Genomic DNA, 22,200 nt, shown 5'->3' on the forward strand with positions numbered 1-22,200 from the left:
CTCAATCTCTTGACCTTGTGATCCGCCCGCTCGGCCTCCCAAAGTGCTGGGATTACAGGCACGAGCCATGGTACCTGGCCGTGTTAATCTATTTCTGTGAACCAATGCTAGGTGAAGGTACAGAGGGCTTTCTAGCTTCTGTGTTTGTTTATTCTGAAATGTTATTTTAAATCTTAGCCCAACAAATTTAGCTAAAAGACTCCTAGATGTTAAATATGATATTCAAAAACTATAAAGACAAGGTGATGACTTAGAATTGGTGGGAAAGAGAAAAATCTGTTGTCTGATAGTCACCTGCCACAGCAACGCTACTCTTTTGAGAAGACTTCCATCCTTTGCCCTGGAAGTGCTCCATGAGGTTGGATCAGACCTCATTTAGCGAAGGAAGATGTAAATAGATTTCTGTAGTGTGGCATTATTAAGCATATTGAGTGGTTACAATACAGTAAATTAGAGTGAGTAGTACAGAGGCATAAGCAGTCGAAAAAGTGAAAGTCTAACGTTCGTAACTATTGTTCTGGAGGCTTTTGTGTCAAATATAAGTTCCAGGCTGGGTATGATGGCTCACACCAGTAATTCCAACACTTAGAGGCCAAGCCGGGTGGATCGCTTGAGCCCAGGATTTCGAGACCAGGCTGGGCAACATAGCGAAACCTATCTCTACAAAAAATACAAAAATTAGCTGGAGGTGGTGTTAGCGCCTGTAGTCCAAGCCACTTGGGAGCCTGAGGTGAGAGGATCACCTGAGCCCGGGAGATCAAGGCTGCAGTGAGCCATGATCTTGCCGTTGCACTCCAGCCTGAGTGACAGAGAGAGACTGTCTCAAAAACAAAAAAGTTATGAGTGTGAAAATTCAAGCTCAATTCCATTTGTTGGTTGTCTTGAGTGTCTGATCACATAGAATATAAAGATGTTTTGATAGTTGGGACAGTATTCAGCTACCTGCTATTTAATACGTTATTTCAGAAAATATTTACAAAGGGGGCCGGGCATGGTGGCTCATGCCTGTAATCCCAGCACTCTGGGAGGCCGAGGTGGGCAGATACCTGAGGTCAGCAGTTCAAAACCAGCCTGGCCAAACATGGCGAAACCACATCTCTACTAAAAATACAAAAAATTAGCCGGACATGGTGGTGTGCACCTGTAGTCTCAGCTACTCAGGAGGCTGAGGCAGGAGAATCGCTTGAACCCGGGAGGCATGAGGTTTCAGTGAGCCGAGATCGCGCCACCGCACTACAGCCTGGGTGACAGAGTGAGACTGTATCTAAAAAAACAACAACAACAAAAAGAAAATATTTCCAAAGGACCTTCTGGATCCAAGAACTTCCATGTCCAATAGAGGGTTGCACACGTGGGTGAGACACAGCAGCTGCCTCCGGGAGCCCACAGCAGAGGGGTTTCTCTTCAGTCTTCTTTTATTCCAAGCAAGTGGCAAAACTACATTACTCTTAATACAAACCACTTCCTTTTAGCACAGGACACTTCCCAAGCTCTGCAACTGTTGCTTCTGAGGAAGGGAGTGAAACTGATAATCTGTTCCTCCCTATTGTGTTCAGATGTTTTTTTTTTTTTTTTCCCTCCTCTTTCGCTGGCTGTGTTTTCCTGTCCCTATGATGATTATAATTCACTCTGCAAATTGGATCACCTTTCCCACGCAGAATCCCTTTGACTTCTGTTCTAGATATCCATTACATTTCTGTAGTCTTTGGACACACTGTGTGTGCCGCTTTGCTCTCTGGGTAACAAGGCTGTGGCTGCAGAGACAGAGCTGAGGTGAATTCTCACGGACTGTCACCAGGTTACTCCTGGAGTAAGTAATTCCCGAGAGCTCCTTCTGTGCCGATCGTTAGAAATAGAGGCCAGGCGCGGTGGCTCATGCCTGTAAACCCAGCACTTTGGGAGGCTGAGGCGGGCAGATCATGAAGTCAAGAGATCGAGACCATCCTGACTAACACGGTGAAACCTTGTCTCTACTAAAAATACAAAAATTGGCCGGGCACGGTGGCTCACGCCTGTAATCCCAGCACTTTGGGAGGCCGAGGCGAGCAGATCATGAGGTCAGGATGAGACCATCCTGGCTAACACAGTGAAACCCCATCTCTACTAAAAAATAGAAAAAATTGGCTGGTCATGGTGGTGGATGCCTGTAGTCCCAGCTACTTGGGAGGCTGAGGCAGAAGAATGGTGTGAACCCGAAAGGCAGAGCTTGCAGTGAGCCAAGATCATGCCACTGCACTCCAGCCTGGGTGACAGAGCGAGACCCCGTCTCAAAAAAAAAAAAATTAGCCGGATGTGGTGGCGCGCACCAGTAGTCCCAGCTACTCAGGAGGCTGAGGCAGCAGAATCACTTGGACCCATAAAATGGCAGCAGAATCACTTGAACCCGAGTGAGCCGAGATTGCGCCACTGCACTCCAGCCTGGCAACAGAGCAAGACTCCGTCTCAAAAACAAAAAAAGAAAGAAATAGATACTGAACACCTGCTACATAGCAGGGATTGTGCTAGAAGTATGGATGCAAAGATTAGGCAAATACATTCCCTTGCCTCACAAAGCATACAGTCTAGTAGGAGAGACAGGTATGTAAAAAGTTTCCACAGCACAGATAATCAGGACTACACCAGAATTGGACCCAAGATGCTGTGGGAATCTAGAGGTGAAAGGGTTACATGAAGGAGGAGCTTCTTCTCCCATTTATAACTCATTTTAGCCTAATCTTCCGAACAGTCATGCATCTAAGAGCTGGTGATACAGAAAATACCTTGGTGTTAGTTATGACTTACTGTTAGAATCCTTCCAGTGTTTGCACCTGCCCTGTGCTCAGGTAACATAAAACAGTGATATAATTCGATGTCTACTTCTTCTTGTATTTGTCTATTTTTAAATGTTCTACAATTTTCATATACTCTGTTTCATAGTTCTCAAAGGAATATTTTGATTGATAAATGTTTAGTTAGTAAGACCTAAAAATAGAATCTCAGTAGCTGGAGCTTATGATATATACAAGATGCAGCTCTAACATTTAAATTGGAAGGGAAATATCAAAAAGATATGTGCACTCCTATGTTTGTTGCAACACTGTTTACAATGGCTAAGATTTGGAAGCAACCTAAGTGTCCATCACCAGACAAATAGATAAAGAAAATATGATATATATACATAATGTAGTACTATTCAGCCGTAAAAAAGAATGAGATCCTGTCATTTACAACAATATGGGTGGAACTGGAGATCATTATGTTAAGTGAAATAAGCCAGGCACAGAAAGACAAACTTCACATGTTCTCACTTATTTGTGGGCGCTAAAAATCAAATCGGTTGAATTCAGAGAGAGTAGAAGGATGGTTACCAGGGGCTGGAAAGGGTGGTGAGGGGTTAGGGGGCAGTGAATATGGTTAATAGGTATGAAAAACTAGAAAGAATGAATAAGACCCACTAGGTTTTTGTTGCTGTTGTTGTTTTGAGAGAGAGTCTCACTCTGTCGCCCAGGCTGGAGCGCAGTGGCATGATCTCGGTTCACTGCAACCTCGGCCTCCTGGGTTCAAGCGATTCTCCTGCCTCAGCCTCCCGAATGGCTGGGATTATAGGCATGCGCCACCACACCCGGCTAATGTTTGTATTTTTAGTAGAGACCGGGTTTCACCATGTTGACCAGACTGGTCTCGAACTCCTGACCTCAAGTGATCCACCCGCCTTGGCCTCCCAAAGTGCTCAGATTACAGGCGTGAGCCACTGTGCCTGGCCACTATTTGATAGCATAATAGGGTGACTATAGTCAATAATAACTTAATTGTATATTTTTAAATAAAGAGTATAATTGGATTGTTTGTAACTGAAAGGATCAATGCCTGAGGGCACGGCTACCCCATTCCCCATAACGTGCTTAGTTCACATTATATGCCTATACCAAAACAGCTCATGTACCCCATACATATATACACCTAGTATGTACCACAAATATTTTAAATAGTTTTTAAAATAAAAAATAAATTGTAAAGGAAAGAAAATTGTGAATTTAGAAATGTAAAAGGTCTCAGGTAAGGAAGGCATGAGAGGATCAGGCAGAACCTTCCATCATTGCTGGGACCAGAAGAGAAGCCCTACCTTTTCCCAACACCCTATCCACTCCACCTGTCCCTCACCTCTCAGCTTATTGAGACTCTATCTGTGCTATGAAACTGAAGATCTAATTCAGTGCTGTTTGCATTGTCTTGCCTCCTGGACCAGAGTTTGCCGTTGTTGAGAAAAGAGATGGTTGGTTATGTCTTGATCCCCCGCCCCCGCCTCCCCTTGAGCATTTGGGGCACAGAACACAGGAACTGGCCAGCCTGGTTCACTCTTCTAGATGAGCTAGGCAGTGGCATGTCATGTGGGTAATAGGAAGGGGTGGGGACTTCCCTGGGATATTCTGCTCCTGATCAGAAGCTCCAGTGGTGTAGGGGGAGCACGCTGGGAGGGTGTGCAGGGTGGAGTGGGTGCCCGTTTGGCCTCTGCTATCTATCTGGGGGATGCATCCAAAGGCAACTGTTCCTTATCTGCTCTTTTTGGGAGCAAGGAAGGGCCAATTTGTTCAATGATCTGTACAAAGCCAGTCCCTCTGGCCAGAGTTGCCTCACTATATAGAGATTGTATCTTGGTGAGCTCTTCATTCATGGCAAGACCAATGTTTCTCTAAATTAATCCCAGGTATTGTTTAAAAGCAACTAAAAGTGATGAAATTGTGAAACTTTGAAACTCCCTGAATGTAATGACAAGGAAACTAACATTGTTATATTGGTCGATGCTCCTGGCCAGAAGAGAGAATATTAGCAGGGATAAAAGGGATAGGCCACATGCATTTTCCACCCCAGTGCTGAGAACACGATGGGGAAAAAGGGAGGTGGCCACAGCCCACACAGTCTCTGCCAAGCTACTTTCTTTTTTTTTTTTTTTTTGAGACAGAGTCTTGCTCTGTCACCCAGGCTGGAGTGCAGCAGTGCGATCTCAGCTCATTGCAACCTCCACCTCCCAGGTTCAAGCGATTCTCCTGTCTCAGCCTCCGGAGTAGCTGGGATTACAGGCACCTGCCACCAAGTGCAGCTAATTTGTTTGTATTTTTATTAGAGATGGGGTTTCACCATGTTGGCCAGGCTGGTTTCGAACTCCTGACCTTAAGTGATACGCCCGCCTCAGCCTCCCAAAGTGCTGGGATTACAGGTGCGAGCCAACCACTCCTGGCCGCAGCCCCTCCCTTCCTTCCTTCCTTCCTTCCTTCCTTCCTTCCTTCCTTCCTTCCTTCCTTCCTCTCTCTCTCTCTCTCCTTTCTTTCTTTCTTTCCTTTATTTTCTTTCTTTCAGCAAAGTCTTGTTCTTAGCTCCCAGCCTGGAGTGTGACAGCACGATCTTGGCTCACTCCAACCTCCGCCTCCTGGGTTTAAGCAATTCTCTTGCCTCAGTCTCCTGAGTAGCTGGGATTACAGGCACCTACCATCACGCCTGGCTAATTTTTGTATTTTTAGTAGAGACGGGGTTTCACCATGTTGGCCAGGCTGGTTTCGAACTCCTGACGTTAAGTGATCTGCCCACCTCAGCCTTCCAAAGTGCTGGGATTACAGGCATGAGCCACCATGCCCAGCCCCAGCTACTTGCTTTCTATTGGAATGAACTTCATGGTTAATAGTCAGTTAGTGACTGCAACTTTTGAACTTTTTGTTCATAGTGAAAAACATTTTGAGTAATGCTTACCCCATTATGTTTCTTGCCATTTGAAAAAAATCTCCCTTCAGACAGAATGCAGAATAAAATACGACAGAAAATCTGTACAGATTCACAGCCTGATTTAAGTTAGTAGGTTATAGAGAAAGAAAGTCTTCTAAACCCTATGAAAGGCTAACAGTTCTCTGTTATTTTTCCCCGTGTGCTGTTTGATGATTTCCCTGTGAACGCTGATGATTTATTGCTAGAATTCCAAACAGAAGATGTGAATTTCACAAAAATGGCTGAAAGGTATCTATTTTTCATTGGTAGAGGAAGCCAAAACATCCCTTCTTCACTGCACTAAAAGCTGTTGTTTACGTTAAGCAAACCTCAAATGTGAACGTATTTTTACGCAAATGCATTTAATGGATGAATATTGTCTTTGGGACAGTATTCTTCACTCCATCTGGAGGGTCTGGCGTTCCGTAATCACCGTGTGATGACGGCTGCCCTGACGGTGGCTGGTGGCAGCACATACTCCCTGAGCTTCTCCGTGATGTGATCTATGGGCATGATGTGACCATTTTCAGAAGGGAAGACAGTTCTGGAAGCTAAAGGTCACCTAGTCAGCCTCGTTGGGCGATTGATGACTCAGCTGGGTTCAGGGAGGTGGACCCGAGGCAGAGCCTCTAGAAGGCAGTGGTGGGCAGGGTGGTTCAGGCAGGTGGCACCTGGGCAAAGGTGCAGACGTGACATCCTGAAAGCAATTCTCGATGCTGCTGGGTTTCCAGGAGGTAGAAGAATGATGTCAAGTGCACCATCAGGTAGGGACAGATGTGGAAGGGCTGGAACAGTGTGCTCAGGAGACTGGGCTTCAATCTGGAGGTCCCAGGAAGTGGTTTAAGATGTTTCAGCGAGAGCATGATACAGACTAACCTGGGAAGAACCGCTGCTTTGTCACTGTGCCCCTATGGAAATGCTGTTCGCTTTGCTAGTTGAAACAGCCTACCATTGTCTGAAACTCACCCAGTTAGATTTGTTTGGACTCCACAAAGTATTCTTGACCATACCATCACAGTCGAGGGCCCCCTGCATGAGCTGCCTTCATGGCTACAGGGAGAGCACACCAAAGTGGATGTCACACCCAGCACACATGCCACCGGCTTGGCCCTGCTCCCTGCGCCCCACAGCCTGAGCCACACTGGCTGCCTGTTCCTGGAGTGTGCCAGCATGTTTCAGTCCTGGCTGGAGCCTTTGCACTTGGTGTTCTCTTTGCTGGAACATTCTCCCCCAAGACATTTACACAGCTTGCCCCCTCATTCCCTGAGGTTATCTCCTGCCCCCTAATCAGTGCGACCTTCCCTGGCCTTACCCGGGACACTCCACATGTGTATTCGTTTCTTTGTTCACCATCTGTGTCCCAGTTACAAGGGAGGCTCCCTGAGAGCAAGGATCTGGTTTTTGTTTGTTGTTGTTGTTGTCATTGTTTTGAAGTGGAGTCTCACTCTGTCGCCCAGGCTGGAGTGCAGTGGTGCAATCTCAGCTCACTGCAACCTCCACCTCCCATATTCAAGGCATTCTCCTGCCTCAGCCTCCTGAGTAGCTGGAATTACAGGCACCCGCCACCAAGTCTGGCTAATTTTTGTATTTTTAGTAGAGACGGGGTTTCATCGTGTTGGTCAGGCTGCTCTCCAACTCCTGACCTCTTGCAGCTGTGCGGAGCTCCATACAATGTGTTTGAGGTGCTGGGGACACAGCGGAGACACAGATCCCTGGGCCGGGCATGGTGGCTCGCGCCTGTAATCCCAGCACTTTGGAAGGCCGAGGCGGGTGGATCACTTGAGGTCAGGAGTTTGAGACCAGCCTGGCCAACATGGCGAAGCCTGTCTCTACTGAAAATACATAAATTAGCTGGGCTTGGTGGCAGGCACCTGTAATCCCAGCTACTCAGGAGGCTGAGGCAGGAAAATCCCTTGAACCTGGGAGGTGGAGGTTGCAGTGAGCCGAGATCGTGCCATTACACTCTAGCCTGGACAACAGAGTGAGACTGTGTCTCAAAAACAAACAAACCAACAAACAAAAAAACACAGGGCCGGGTGTGGTGGCTCATGCCTGTAATCCCAGCACTTTGGGAGGCCGAGGCAGGCGGATCACCGGACGTCAGAAGTTCAAGACCAGCCTGGCCAATGTGGTGAAAGCCTGTCTCTACTAATAATACAAAAAAATTAGCCAGATGTGCTGGCGGGCGCCTGTAGTCCCAGCCACTCAGGAGGCTGAGGCAGGAGAATGGCATGAACCCAGGAGGCGGAGCTTGCAGTGAGCCGAGATCGCACCACTGCACTCCAGCCTGGGCGACAGAGCGAGACTCCGTCAATAAACCAACCAACCAATCAATCAATCAAACAAACAAGTGAATGTTGTTATACGTCAATCTTACCAATTGTTCCTCTTTCCTCCCGGTAGCTTGGAGCTCGGCTGCGCAACCAGCACCATCCAGTCACGATGGTGGACACGGAAAGCCCGCTCTGTCCCCTCTCCCCACTCGAGGCTGGCGATCTAGAGAGCCCGTTATCTGAAGAATTCCTGCAAGAAATGGGAAACATCCAAGAGATTTCGCAATCCATCGGCGAGGATAGTTCTGGAAGCTTCGGTTTTACAGAATACCAGTATTTAGGAAGCTGTCCTGGCTCAGATGGCTCGGTCATCACGGGTAAGTGTGCTGTTTCCTACAAAGTTTTATATAGAAATGTTTCTTCCTAAAGAAAGCTGTTCTTTTTAGCTGGAAAATAAGTCACACTTTTTTGCAAGGAACCTTAGGAGGTGGTAAGGCATCACCTCCAGTGCCACTGGGCCCTGGAAGGCACGTGTCACGGCTCACGGTGCTCCCTCTTGTGAAAACCATGCATGCATCAAACAATGCTTGAGATTCAGTCACGGGGAGCAGCTAAAGTACACAGACCCTAACCCCAGCAAGCCCATGGGGGACAGCTAGACATTTTTTTTTTTTTTTTTTTTTTTTTTTTTGAGACGGAGTCTCCTCTGTCACCCAGGCTGGAGTGCAGTGGCGCGATCTTGGCTCACTGCAAGCTCCGCCTCCCGGGTTCACGCCATTCTCCTGCCTCAGCCTCCCCGAGTAGCTGGGACTACAGGCGCCCGCCACCACACCCGGCTAATTTTTGTATTTTTAGTAGAGATGGGGTTTCACCGTGTTAGCCAGGATGGTCTCCATCTCCTGACCTCCTGATCCGCCTGCCTCGGCCTCCCAAAGTGATGGGATTACAGGCGTGAGCCACTGCGCCCGGCCGACAGCTAGACATTTTTAAGAGGAGATGTGTGCAAGGGTCTGCATAGAGGCACTGTTGGTAAGAGGGAAGGATGGGAAACAAGTTGGACATGCGTCAGAGGGAAACAGATAAACTGGGATGCGTTTATACAGTGGCAATACTTCATAGCAATTTAAAAGAACAGACTAGGCCAGGCACAGTGGCTCACGCCTATAATCCCAGCACTTTGGAAGGCTGAGGCAGGTGGATCACTTGAGGTCAGGAGTTCGAGACCAGCCTAACCAACATGATGAGGCCCCATCTATACAAAAACAGTTTTTAATTTAAAAAAAATTAGCCAGGCATGGCGGCGCATGCCTGTGGTCCTAGCTACTCAGGATGCTGAGGCAGGAGGACCATTTGAGCCCAGGAGCTCGAGGCTGCCATGAGCTATGATTGCCACTGCACTCCAGCCTGGGTGACAGTAAGACCCTGTCTTTAAAACAAACAAACAAACAAAAAATTAAGAAACATCAAATGAAAATAAACAAACTTAAGGATATATTTAAGATCCAATTAATGTAAAATATTTTATTTACTTTTTTTATTTTTTGAGACAGAGTTTTGCTCTTGTTGCCCAGGCTGGAGTGCAGTGGTGTGATCTCAGCCCACTGCAACCTCCATCTCCCGGGTTCAAGCAGTTCTTCTGCCTCAGCCTCCCTAGTAGCTAGGATTACAGGTGTCCGTCACCACGCCTGGCTAATTTTTGTATTTTTAGTAGAGATGGGGTTTCATCATGTTGGCCAGGCTGGTCTCAAACTCCTGACCTCAGGTGGTCCGCCCGCCTCAGCCTCCCAAAGTGCAGGGATTACAGGCCTGAGCCACCGCACCCGGCCCACGTAAAATCTTTAACACTAAACAATCCAGTACATCACTGTTGGAAACAGACATACACATATTGCAAGCTTTAAGGACTCAGTCGCCTCCTGAACGAGATGGAGGGAGAATTGGGGAGGGCTCCCTTGGGGACTGTAATTCTCTCTAGGTTGTATATTTTTAAAAGACTCCAGCAGTGTGATAAACCGGGGTGGTGTGTACATGGGTATTACAGTCATGTTGCTTAATGACAGGGACAGGTTGTGAGAAATGCATCCTTAGCAATTTCATCATTGTGTGAAAGTCATAAAGTACACTTAAACAAACCCAGACGGTACAGCCTGCTGCACACCGAGGCTCTGCGGTGCAGCCTGTTGTTCCCAGGCCACACAACTGTACAGCGTGTTACTGTACTGAATAGCATAGGCCCCTGTGACACAATGGTAAGTATTTGTGTGTCTAAACATACCGAAACATATAATAGAAAAGGTTACAGCAAAAATACAGTATTATCATCTTATGGGACCATGATACCACAGTTGAACTTACGGTCTGTTGTTGACCAAATGTCACTGTGTAGTGCGTGACTATACAGAAATAAGCTCAAAGAAATTAAGTAACTTGGCTGGGCATGGTGGCTCATGCCTGTAATCCCAACACTTTGGGAGACTGAGGCGGGCAGATCACCTGAGGTCAGGAGTTCAAAACCAGTCTAACCAACATGGCGAAACACCGTCTCTACTAAAGAATACAAAAAATTACCCAGGTGTGGTGGCAGGCACCTGTAATCCCAGCTACTCTTCTCAGGAGGCTGAGGCAGGAGAATCGTTTGAACCCAGGAGGCAGAGGTTGCAGTGAGCGGAGATCATGCCACTGCATTCTAGCTTTGGCCACAGAGTGAGACTCCGTCTTAAAAAAAACAAAAAAGTCCAGGTGTGGTGGCTCACACCTGTAATCCCAGCACTTTGGGAGGCCAAGGCAGGCAGATCACTTGAGGTCAGGAGTTAAAGACCAATCTGGCCAACACGGTGAAACCCCATCTCTACTGAAAATATAAAAATTAGCCAGGCGTGGTGGTGTATACCTGTAATGCCTGGGCAGCAGAGCAAGACTCCGTCTCAAAAAAAAAAAAACCAAGGCAAATTAAGTAACTTGCCACTGTTCATACAGCCAGAAAGACACAGTGCCCGGGCCTGGACCCTGCCTCTCAGCTGGCTCTAGAGGGCTGTTCTCTGCATGCTGGCATGATCGTGCCTTGTAAAAGGTGGCAGTGTTCTCAGCTTAGTCAATCAGGAATTGCAAGAGGCTAGTGAGCCCCTGAGGACTCTGGGGGGCCTTTGTGACTGAGCAGCTTTGGGAGGGACCCTGGCAGACCTTTACAGATGGTGCAAGTTTTGACTCCCTTTCTCCTGGCGCATTAAGCAGAGGATAAGCCCTGTGGAGAGAGTGAAGGTTTAGGGAGATGATGGCCCCCAGAGCAGTGCAGGAGGGGACGGGGAGGCTGGAGGAGAGCAAGGAAAAGGCTCCGTGTCAGGTGGCGCCTTGAGTGGCCTGGGTAGGTTGCTTGCAGCCAACCCGGGTTAATCGCTTTGACAATGACCGCCATTGCTTCCTGAGCACTGAAGGCTGCCCACACACCTCACACCTTGGCTTGCCTAAGCCCAAGAGCAGCCTTGTGAGGTCATTGTTATGTTTATTTAAGGAAGGAGGAAAGGAGGCAGGCCCCAGGACATCCTGACTGGCCGGAGATCACCAGCCCACAACCCAGCCCTTAACCCCACAATGCGTGACCTTCCTTCACCCATCACAGACACACCCCATGCTGGTTCACTCTTTTCCTATAATGACTATTTGTGCTGTTTATCAGAAAAAGTTTTTCCTTATGGGTTTGGAAAGATTTATTTTGCCTTTGTTTGTTTTTCTTTTTTGCCTTTCTTTTTTAAGGAAGGCAGGCTCCCCCAGCCCCACCCCCAGGGTGAAAAATATAGTTCATTGTCTAGTAAAAGAGTTCAAAGATACGCTTTTTTCTTTGGATAAAATATACTCTAGAGCTTGTTCTGAAATATGGAATTAGTGTGAGCTGCGGGAGTGGGTGGGTGTGTGGCTCTAGCTCTGGAAAGTTCTTTCCCAGCAGTGGCTAGGAGGGCTGCCCAGCCCCCTCTCGCCTCCTCCGGCAGCTTGAACACAGGACCCCTTATTCTGTGCTCTCTTCTGACCCCTGGTCCTCATGCAGGAGGGAACCCTGCTCTTCTAATTAGATTCAGGGATCCTTTTCTAAGAGTAGTGTATTTTAGGTCATTGTTAAGAACTATAATCTAAAATGTATTTCTAACTCATCTGAAAGTTCTGACAGAGGTAAGGCTTGAGAATTTCCTGCATACTAGCCTTGTGGTCTATATAATCCATTAAAAGCCACATTTAACCCAATTCCACAGACTGAACTGTGCTTCCTATCTAAATACATTAAGAGCAGGCGGGTCACAGTGGTCACTCCTGGAATCCCAGCACTTTGGGAGGTCGAGGTGGGTGGATCACCTGAGGTCAGGAGTTTAGACCAACCTGGCCAACATGGTGAAACCTCATCTCTACTAAAAATGCAAAAACATTACCTGGGCATGGAGGCATGCACCTCTTAAGCTTAAGGACATATTTCTTATGATCCAATTAATATAAAATATTTTATTTTATTTTATTTTTATATTTTGAGACAGAGTTTCACTCTTGTTGCCCAGGCTGGAGTGCAGTGGTGCGATCTCTGTCTGTAATCCCAACTACTCTGGAGGCTGAGGCAGCAGAGGCACTTGAACCCAAGAGGCGGAGGTTGCAGTGAGCCAAGATCACACCACTGCACTCCAGCCTGGGCAACAGAGTGAGACTCCGTTTTTAAATAAATAAATAAATAAATAAATAAATAAATAAATAGCAAGGGTTCAGGGGAGGAGACAGAGGGTTCCACATTTATTTTGAACCAATTCCAAGGAACTCTATGGCAAAAAGAAAAAAAAGGAGAACTTACAAAAAGTGACCACACTGAATTGTCCTGGACATACATCCCTGGTTTTGACCACTAGCCTTTGAAGTAGCGAGTGGGGTGATAACCCGTTTTTATTTCCCTCCCAGCATTTCCTCGCTCTTATTCATACATGTGGTCATTTGTACTCATCTCACAATTCTTAAAACCTCTTTGCTTCCTTCCGGGTTTTACTGTACTGTTACTGCCAAGTCTGAGAGATGAGATTATTGAAGATTATTTCTTATTTGTAAATTAGATCTTTCATCTTTGTATCTAATCTGACCTTTTGGGTAATATTCCTAGTTAGGTAGACTGGTCTCTCAGAAGGGCTGAATATTAAATGCACTTACTTTAAACTTTACACCCAGGAGACCGGATGGGTGAGGCTGGTTCACTCGGCCAACGTAGCTTTTTACCCCTGGTTTTTCTTCCCGGCTTTATTGCCATAATTGCCATACAATAAACTGCACATCCTTAAAGGTTACAGTCTGATAGGTGTACACACACACGCATCTGTGAAACCATCACACTCAAAATCGTGATGCAGAATTTTTGCTCCTTAGTTCAACTAAATCTAGGTTCTTGTGTCATGACCAGGAAAAATTAGGCATGTGGACACACTGAAGGGTGAGGAGAGCAGAACTGGGTGAAAAGGAAAAAAGAGACAAACTCTCAGCAAAGCTAGATGGGATCCTGCCAATGGGTTCCCAGCTCACAGACTGATAACCAGGCTACCAAGCGTGAGCCGGAGGCCAGGCTCCTCCCCACTGCGCAAGGTGAGAACTTCCCGTGGCTTCACCCCATTCTCCCAGTGCCCAGGTGGGTCCCCGTCCCTTGCGGACCTGTCCAGACAAGGGAACCCTGGGCAGGTTCCCTCATCTGCACGAAAGCATCTGATGTAAACACTTATGGGGCAGGTTGCAGATTCTCTGGGGACTCCCCCCTTATCTGCCTCCTGCATCTATCAGTAGTGCCTCTGTCTGTCACCCCTGAAGTTTACTTGTGGTGGTTTTTTTTTTGTTTTTTTTGTTTTTTTTTTTTTGAGATGGAGCCTCTATCTGTCGCCTAGGCTGGAGTGCAGTGGTGCGAGCTTGACTCACTGCAACCTCCGCCTCCCGGGTTCACTCCATTCTCCTGCCGCGTAGCTGGGACTACAGGCGCCTGCCACAACGCCCAGCTAATTTTTTGTGTTTTTGGTAGAGACAGGGTTTTACCGGGTTAGCCAGGATGGTCTCTATCTCCTGATCTCGTGATCCGCCCGCCTCGGCCTCCCAAAGTGCTGGGATTACAGGTGTGAGCCACTGCGCTCGGCCACTTGTGCTGTTTTCTAATTCCCCTTTCCCCAGCCCCATACCTCCCTACCTCCCTCCCCTAGTAAACCACTGATCCACTTTCTATCATTCTAGATTGCTTTATATTTCCTAGAATTTTATATAAATGGAATCATACAGCACGTACTCTTTCTAGGCTGCTTCTTTCACTCTGCAGAATGGCTGTGAGACTCATCTGCATTGCAGCAAGCATCAGTAGTTCATTCTTCATCCATCATGTGAACATAGCACAGTTTGCTGATTCACGCACCTGTTGATGAGCATTGAGTTTGTTTCTAGCTTGTGGCTATTACAAATAAAGCTGCTATGAACATTCATGTACAAGTCTGTGTAAGGACCTCTGCTTTCATTTCTCTTGAATAAATACCTAGGAGTGTGATGGCTGGAACAGATGGTAGGTGTTTGTGTAACTTTTTAAGAAACTGCCAAAATCTTTTCCAACATTTCGGAAAAATCTTAGAAAATGCTATACTATTTTATATTCCCACTGGCAGTATATGGGGGAGTTCCAGTTCCTCCATACCCTCATCAACATGAGACATGATCAGTCTTTTTAATTTTAACCATGTCAGTAGGTGTGTGATGGTCTCTCACTGTGGTGGTTTTTATTTGCACTTCCCTGGTGATGTTGAGCATCTTTTTGTATGTTTATTTGCCATGTATCTTCTTTGGTGACATTTCTGTTCAAATCTTTTGCTTATTTTTTGAGTTGCTTGTTTTTCCACTATTCACTATTGAACATTATTTATATATTTTGAATACAAATACTTTACCAGACATGTGATCTACCAATATTTTCCCCAGTGTGTGGTTTGTCTTTCTTTTCTTTCTACTAATAGTATCTTAAAAAAAAAAAAAAAAAAGTTTTTTTGTTTGTTTTGTTTTGTTTTTGAGATAGGGTCTCAATCTGTTGCCCAGGCTAGAGTGCAGTGTTGCAATCATGGCTTACTGCAGCCTTGATCTCTTGGGCTCAGGAGACCATCCGACCTCAGCCTCCTGTGGAGCTGGGACCACAGGTATGTACCACCATGTTTGGCTAATTTTTTCCTTTTTTTTTTTGTAGATACGGAGACTCATTATGTGGCCAGGGGTGGTCTTGAACTCCTGAACTCAAGCAACCCTCCCATCTCTGCCTCCCAAAGTGCTAGGATTATAGGTGTGAGCAGTTCTTAATTTTGATGAAGTCCAATTTATCAATGTCCTTTTTTTATGGATACTTCATATTTTTATTTATTTATTTATTTGAGAGAGGGTCTCACTCTGAGCCCAGGCTGGAATTCAGTGGCATGATCTCAGCTCACTGAAGCCTCAACCTCCCAGGCCCAGGTAATCCTCCTACTTCAGCCTCCCAAGTAGCTGAGACTACAGGTACCCGCCACCATGCCCAGGTAAATTTCTTGTATTTTTTGTAGAGACGGGTTTCACCATGTTGCCCAGGTTGGTCTCAAACTCCTGGGCTCAAGCAATCCACCCATCTCAGCCTTCCGAAGTGCTGGGATTATAGGTGTGAGCCGCCACTCCACCCTGGGCATCAAGAGTGAAACTCCATCTTAAAAACACACACACACACACACAACTCTTAGCCACAATTTCTGTCATCTGTGTCACTTCTGAGTCCCTTTCCATTCATTTATTTTTCTCCTCGTCATGGGTCATATTTTTCTGATTCTTCATGTGTCCTGCCTCCCAGGTTCAAGTGATTCTCCTGCTTCGGCCTCCCAAGTAGCTGGAATTACAGGCGCTAACCACCATGCCCAGATAATTTTTTGTATTTTTAGCAGAGACAGGTTTCACCATGATGGCCAAGCTGATTTTGAACTCCTGACCTCAAGTGATCCACCCACCTCAGCCTCCCAAAGTGCTAGGATTACAGGTGTGAGCCACCGCGCCTGGCCAATTGTTTTCATTGGATGCCATATGTTGGGAACTTTATTGGGTGATGGATGTTTTTGACTTCCTATAAATATTCCTGAACTTTGTTCTGGGATGCAGTTAAGTGACTTGGAAAATGTTTGATCCTTCCAGGTCCTGTTTTTCAGCTTCATTAGATGGGACCATTACAGTGTTTATTTTAGAGATAACTTTGCCCCACTGCTGAGGCAAAACCACTTTGAGCTCTTTGCCTGATGCTCCATGATTCAGTGATCTTCCACTGTGAGAGGTGAGAACAGGACTGTATCCAGCTCCACGTGGGTCCCAGGCAGCGTTCGCTATCATCATTTCAGGATGCTACTGAAGTATCCCTTTTTTAGGCTCTCTCAGTTGACAGAGCAAATACATATACGTGTCCATACTCACCTATGTATATACAGGAATCTATCAGTATTTCAGTCCGTGGCCATCTGTAGCTGTAGTAAGCCAAACATGAGTGCGTGCTGATGTCTGCAGCCCTCATCTGTTATCAGATGGATCGTTCTAGCCTCCTCCACTTGCCTACCTGTCAACTTCACCATTCCTTGAATTCGTTGTTCATTTTCCGTATACCTGTACAGTGGCATCAGAATTGTTAACCCACATCCTGTGGGAAAAAAAACTTCATCAGCTAGAGCACGGTGTTTATGGGCAGATCCTTTTGCCTTTAGTCTTATAGATTCCAGTCATTCCAAATTATTCAGTGCAGCGCCTTTCCGTACCTGCCCCTACTTTTTTCCCTGAGATTGTTTCCTACATTCGTAGCACAGTTAGATTGTTTTGTTACATTCTGCATTCCACCCTGGGATCCTCCAACCTCCTAAATTATTTTTGTTTTATTTGTACACATTAGGTTCAATCTGAACTATAAAGTTCTGTGGGTTTTCACAAATGCATAGTGTCATATATCCACCACTACATTTTCCTTCTCTCTCTCTCTTGCTTTCTTGCCTTCTTGTCTCACTCTGTCACCCAGGCTGGAGTGCTGTGGCACAATCTCGGCTCACTGTAACCTCTACCTCCTGGGTTCAAGCCATTCTGTTGCCTCAGCTTCCCAAGTAGCTGGGACTACAGGCACACACCACCATACCTGGCTGATTTTTTTGTATTTTTAGTAGAGATGACGTTTCACTATGTGGACCAGGCTAGTCTCAAACTCCTGACCTCATGATCCACCCACCTCGGCCTCCCAAAGTGCTGAGATTATAGACGTGAGCCACCATGCCTGGTCTCTCTTTCTTTTTCTTTCTTTCCTTCTTTCCTTCTTTTCTTCTTTCCTTCTTTCTTTCTCTTTCTCTTTCTTTCTCTCTATTCTATTCTATTCTTTTTTAGATGGAGGTCTCACTGTGACATCCAGACTGGAGTACAGTGGCAGCACAATCTCAGCTCCCTGCAGCCTCAGCCTCCCAGGGCTCAGGTGATCCTCCCACCTCAGCTTCCCAAGCAGCTGGGATTAGAGGTGCACACTGCCACACCCAGCAAATTTATGTATTTTTTGTAAAGACAGGGTTTGACCATGTTGCCCAGGCTGGTCTCAAACTCTTGAGCTCAAGTGATCTGCCGACCTCAGCCTCCCAAAGTGCTGGGATGACAGGCATGACCCACCGTACCCAGACCACTGTTACATTTTCATATGAATAGTCTCACCACATCAAAAAACCCCATGCTTCACCTATTCAACCCTGCCTCTCCCACCCCCAGCCAGCTCAGAAATGGTTCTTTTTACTGTTGTTATAATTTTGCCTTTTCCAGAATGCCATGAATTTGAAGTCATACAGTATGTAGCCTTTTCAGACTGGTTTATTTTATGACAATATGCATTTAAGAGTCATTCATGTCTTTCCATGGCTCAATATCTCATTTCTTTTTACACTGAATGAGGTCCCACTGTCTGTTTGTACCACAGTTTATATATCTATTCACCTATCTAAGGGCAGCTTGGTTGCTTCCAATTTTTGGCAATTAAGAATAAAGCTGGCTGGGCACAGTGGCTCACACCTGTAATCCCAGCACTTTGGGAGGCCAAGGGGGGCAGATCACTTGAGGTCAGGAGTTTGAGGCCAGCCTGGCCAACATGGTGAAACCCTGTTTCTACTAAAAATACAGAAATTAGCTGGGCATGGTGACGGGTGCCTGTAATCCCAGCTACTTGGAAGGCTGAGGCAGGAGAATCACTTGAACCCGGAGGCAGAGGTTGCAGTGCGCTGAGATTGCGCCACTGCACTCCAGCCTGGGTGACAGAGTGAGACTCTGTCTCAAAAAAAAAAAAAAAAAAAAAAAAAGCTGCTCTAAACATGTGTAGGTTTTGTGTGAACAGAAGTTTTCAAATCAATTGGACAAATACCTAGGAGTGTAATTCCATCATACAGTAAAACTGCTTTGCTTTGCCAGAAACTGCCAGAATGTCCTCCAAGGGGGCTGTCTCATGTTGCACTCCCACCAGCAATGAATGGGGGTTCCTGTTGCTCCACATCCTCACCAAATTTGATGATGTCAGTTTTGTGGATTTTAGTCATCCTAGTAGGTGGGTGGTGACACCAGATCGTTGTTCTCATTCTCAGTGCCCCAATGACGTATGATGCTGAGCATCGTTTCATATGCTTACTTGCCATCTGTATATCATCTTTGCTGAAGTGACTGTTCAGATCTTTTGCCCATTTTTTTTTCCTTTTGAGATGAATTCTCGCTCTGTCGCCCAGGCTGGAGAGCAGTGGTGTGATCTCAGCTCACTGCAAGCTCCACCTCCTGGGTTCACGCCATTCTCCTGCCTCAGCCTCCCGAGTAGCTGGGACTACAGGTGCCCGCCACCACGCCCGGCTAATTTTTGTTATTTTTAGTAGAGACGGCGTTTCACCGCGTTAGTCAGGATGGTCTCGATCTCCTGACTTCGTGACTGCCCGCCTCGGCCTCCCAAAGTGCTGGGACTACAGGCGTGAGCCACCGCGCCCGGCCCCCATTTTTCAATTGAGTTGTTTGTTTTCTTATTGTTGTTTTAAGACCTCTTTGTATATTACCACATGTGTATTGAAAATATTTTCTCCCAGTCTGTGGCTTGTCTTTAATTTTCTTAGCAATGTGTTTTGCAGAGCAGAAGGTTTAATTAGCTTTCATAAATTCCAACTTATATTTTCTCTTTCGTGGATTATGCATTTGGTGTTACCCACACAGATTTTTATACTGTATTCTGGTGCCATTTACTGAGTTAACAATTGTGGAAGAACTGGAAGGAAGGAAGCAAACAAAAAGAGTTCTGTGTGGCGCTGTCAGCTCCGGGGCACGGGGAGTCCTGCAGGGTGAGGTATGGGCGAGATGGTCTGGTGATGTGTGCGGCGGAGATGTGCGGTCCCGAGATGTGCGGATCAGGAGATGGGTGGGTCTGGAGAAGTGCGGTTCCCAAGATGTGCGGTCCGGAGATGTGCGAATCAGAGATGTGGAGGTCCCGAGATGTGTGGATCCGGAGATGTGAGGGTCCCAAGATGTATGGAGCAGGAGATGAGGGAGTCCGGAGATGTGCGGAGCGGAGATGTGGGGATCAGGAGATGTGGAGGGCCAAGAGATACGCGGGTCCGGAGATGCGCAGATCAGGAGATGGGCGAATCGGAGATACGCGGGTCCAGAAATGTGCGGAGCGGAGATGTGCGAATCAGGAGCTGTGGGGGGTCAGGAGATGCGCAGGTCCAGAGATGCGGGGGTCCGGAGATATGTGGATCTGGAGATATGCAGAACAGAGATGAGCAGATCGGAAATGCAGGGGTCCGGAGATCCACGGGTCCGGAGATGCGAATCTGAAGATGTGTGGATGGGAGATGTGCAGGTCCAGAGATGCACGGGGCGGCAATGCGCAGATCGGAGATGCTCGGATCAGAGATGCCCAGATCGAAGATGTGGGAATGAGGAGACGTGCGGATTGGAGACACGCGAGTCCGGAAATATGCGGGGCGGAGATGCGCGGGTCTAGAGATGCGTGATCTGAGATGTGTGGGTCCGGAGCTCGGGGTCAGCTCAGCAGCAGTCGGAGCGAGCGTGCTGGCTTTGGGAGCACAGCACAAGGGCAGCTGTAGGAGTGCAAGAGGGTGTGACCCAGAGGCAGGGCCCGGCCCTGCATGGGTGTTCTGAGGTTTACGCCTCAGCATTAGATGCCTTATATGCGAAATCACATCCTCGTAGACCCGGTTCAGACACAGGATAGTGATGCCTGGACTATTCATCCATCTCTCCTCTTTTTCCCCAGACACGCTTTCACCAGCTTCGAGCCCCTCCTCGGTGACTTATCCTGTGGTCTCCGGCAGCGTGGACGAGTCTCCCAGTGGAGCATTGAACATCGAATGTAGAATCTGCGGGGACAAGGCCTCAGGCTACCATTACGGAGTCCACGCGTGTGAAGGCTGCAAGGTAGAGGGGACCTGGAACAGGGCCTGGTGGCTGCCACCATCAACCACTTGTGGTTACTTTTATAGCAAATGGCAGTCATTACTGAGAGATTGCAGAAAGTCCCGGATAAGAAACTGACCTCAGGCCAGGCGCCTTATCTCACACCTATAATTCCAGCACTTTGGGAAGCCCAGGCGAGTGGATCACCTGAGATCAGGAGTTCGAAACCAGCCTGGTCAACATGGTGAACTGCTGTCGCTACTAAAAATACAAAAAAATTAGCCAGGCATGGTGGTGGGCGCCTGTAATCCCAGCTACTGGGGAGGCCGGGGCAAGAGAATCTCTTGAACCCAGGAGCCAGAGGTTGCAGTGAGCCAAGATTGCACCACTGCACTCCAGCCTCGACAACAAGAGTGAAACTCCGTCTCAAAAAAAAAAAAGAAAAAAAAAGAAAAGAAACTGACCTTAGTAATAGATTAGCCTCTCTCTTTAGAGCATAGAACCCCCCAAGAGCGTGAACCCTATTTTGAACTGTGCATTTGAGGGATCTAGCTTGTATGCCCCTTATGAGAATCTACTACCTGATGTTCCAAGGTAAACAGTTTCATCCTGAACCCATCCCTCCTCATCCCCCATCTGTGGAAAAATTGTCTTATATGAAACCAGTCCCTGGTGCCAAAAAGGTTGGGAATTGCTGCTTTAGAGAGTCTAGGACAAATGGTTCCTCTGTGCTTTGTAAATACTTAGAGAAGTGTGTTCTTTAAAAGAAAATAAGCCACACTGGGCTGGGTGCGGTGGCTCATGCCTGTAATCCCAGCACTTTGGGAGGCCAAGGTGGCTGGATCACCTGAGGTCGGCAGTTCAAGAGCAGCCTGGCCAACATGGCGAAACCCTGTCTCTACTAAAAATACAAAAATTAGCCAGGTGTGGTGGCAGGTGCCTGTAATCCCTGCTACTTGGGAGGCTGAGGCAGGAGAATTGCTTGAACCCAGGAGGTAGAGGTTGCAGTGAGCCAAGATCAAGCCATTGCACTCCAACCTGGGAGACAAGAGTAAAACTTTGTCTCAAAAAAAACAAAAAGAGAAAAGAAAATAAGCCACATTAAGAATATTACTTCATTCTAATACAAGACAGAGAGCCATCACCGTTGATCTCTGGGCCCTCCCTGAAGGCCAGGTGGGGCAGGTGTTCTCATGCTCTTGCCGGGGGAATTGGCCATCAGAAACACAGAGTATCTTGCTTAGGGTCCCCTAGCTCCCAGAAGCAGAGACTGGAACCAGAGACTGGCTGCTCCTGCGCCCTGGCAGTTCCTTCTTGCACATCAGGGGCTTCTCCACCCCATTCGAGCCACAGGAACCCCCTGTGTATCTTCATCCTCCTGCTGGCTCAGCCTGCCCTAAACAGATGTGACCCGGGCCAGGAGTGCATGAAGGCAGGCCCTGTTGTCTCACATGCTGCCAGCTGGACTGGTGGCCCTTCCATGTTTGCCAGCGTAGTGATGAGGAGAGCCCCTGCAGCAGCGTCCCTTTAGGGTTGCACAGCCGTGCTCAAGTCTGGCACCTTATGTACATGATATGTGGGATATCATCATCTGAATGTTTGGTTTGAATCAGAAATCCCTTCTCACGGTGCACACTGCAGGTGTTGACTAACTTGGAAAATGCTACTGCCTTTCCAGCACAATGTATGATCTTGGAACACCAGCATTCTGCCCAGAGTCAGGCCTGGCCTCAGAGGCCTGGGCCACAGGGAGAACCTCACA

The 22,200-nt window shown here is 47.2% G+C and overlaps 1 protein-coding gene across 2 annotated transcripts in view; it reads left to right on the forward strand.

Annotated features, from left to right (window-relative positions):
• The window catches only part of PPARA (peroxisome proliferator activated receptor alpha), a 94,321-nt gene that overhangs the window by 45,056 nt on the left and 27,065 nt on the right, over positions 1–22,200 (forward strand). For both annotated transcript variants that reach the window (XM_023221737.1, XM_023221740.1), the window contains exons 3-4: positions 8,137–8,383; positions 20,299–20,459. In XM_023221737.1, coding sequence (XP_023077505.1) covers positions 8,176–8,383; positions 20,299–20,459 — 369 coding nt within the window. In that variant the 5' untranslated portion in view covers positions 8,137–8,175. The remainder of the gene's footprint in view (positions 1–8,136; positions 8,384–20,298; positions 20,460–22,200) is intronic.

The sequence above is a fragment of the Piliocolobus tephrosceles genome, chromosome 19, assembly GCF_002776525.5.
Source record: "Piliocolobus tephrosceles isolate RC106 chromosome 19, ASM277652v3, whole genome shotgun sequence".
NCBI lineage: Eukaryota > Metazoa > Chordata > Mammalia > Primates > Cercopithecidae > Piliocolobus > Piliocolobus tephrosceles.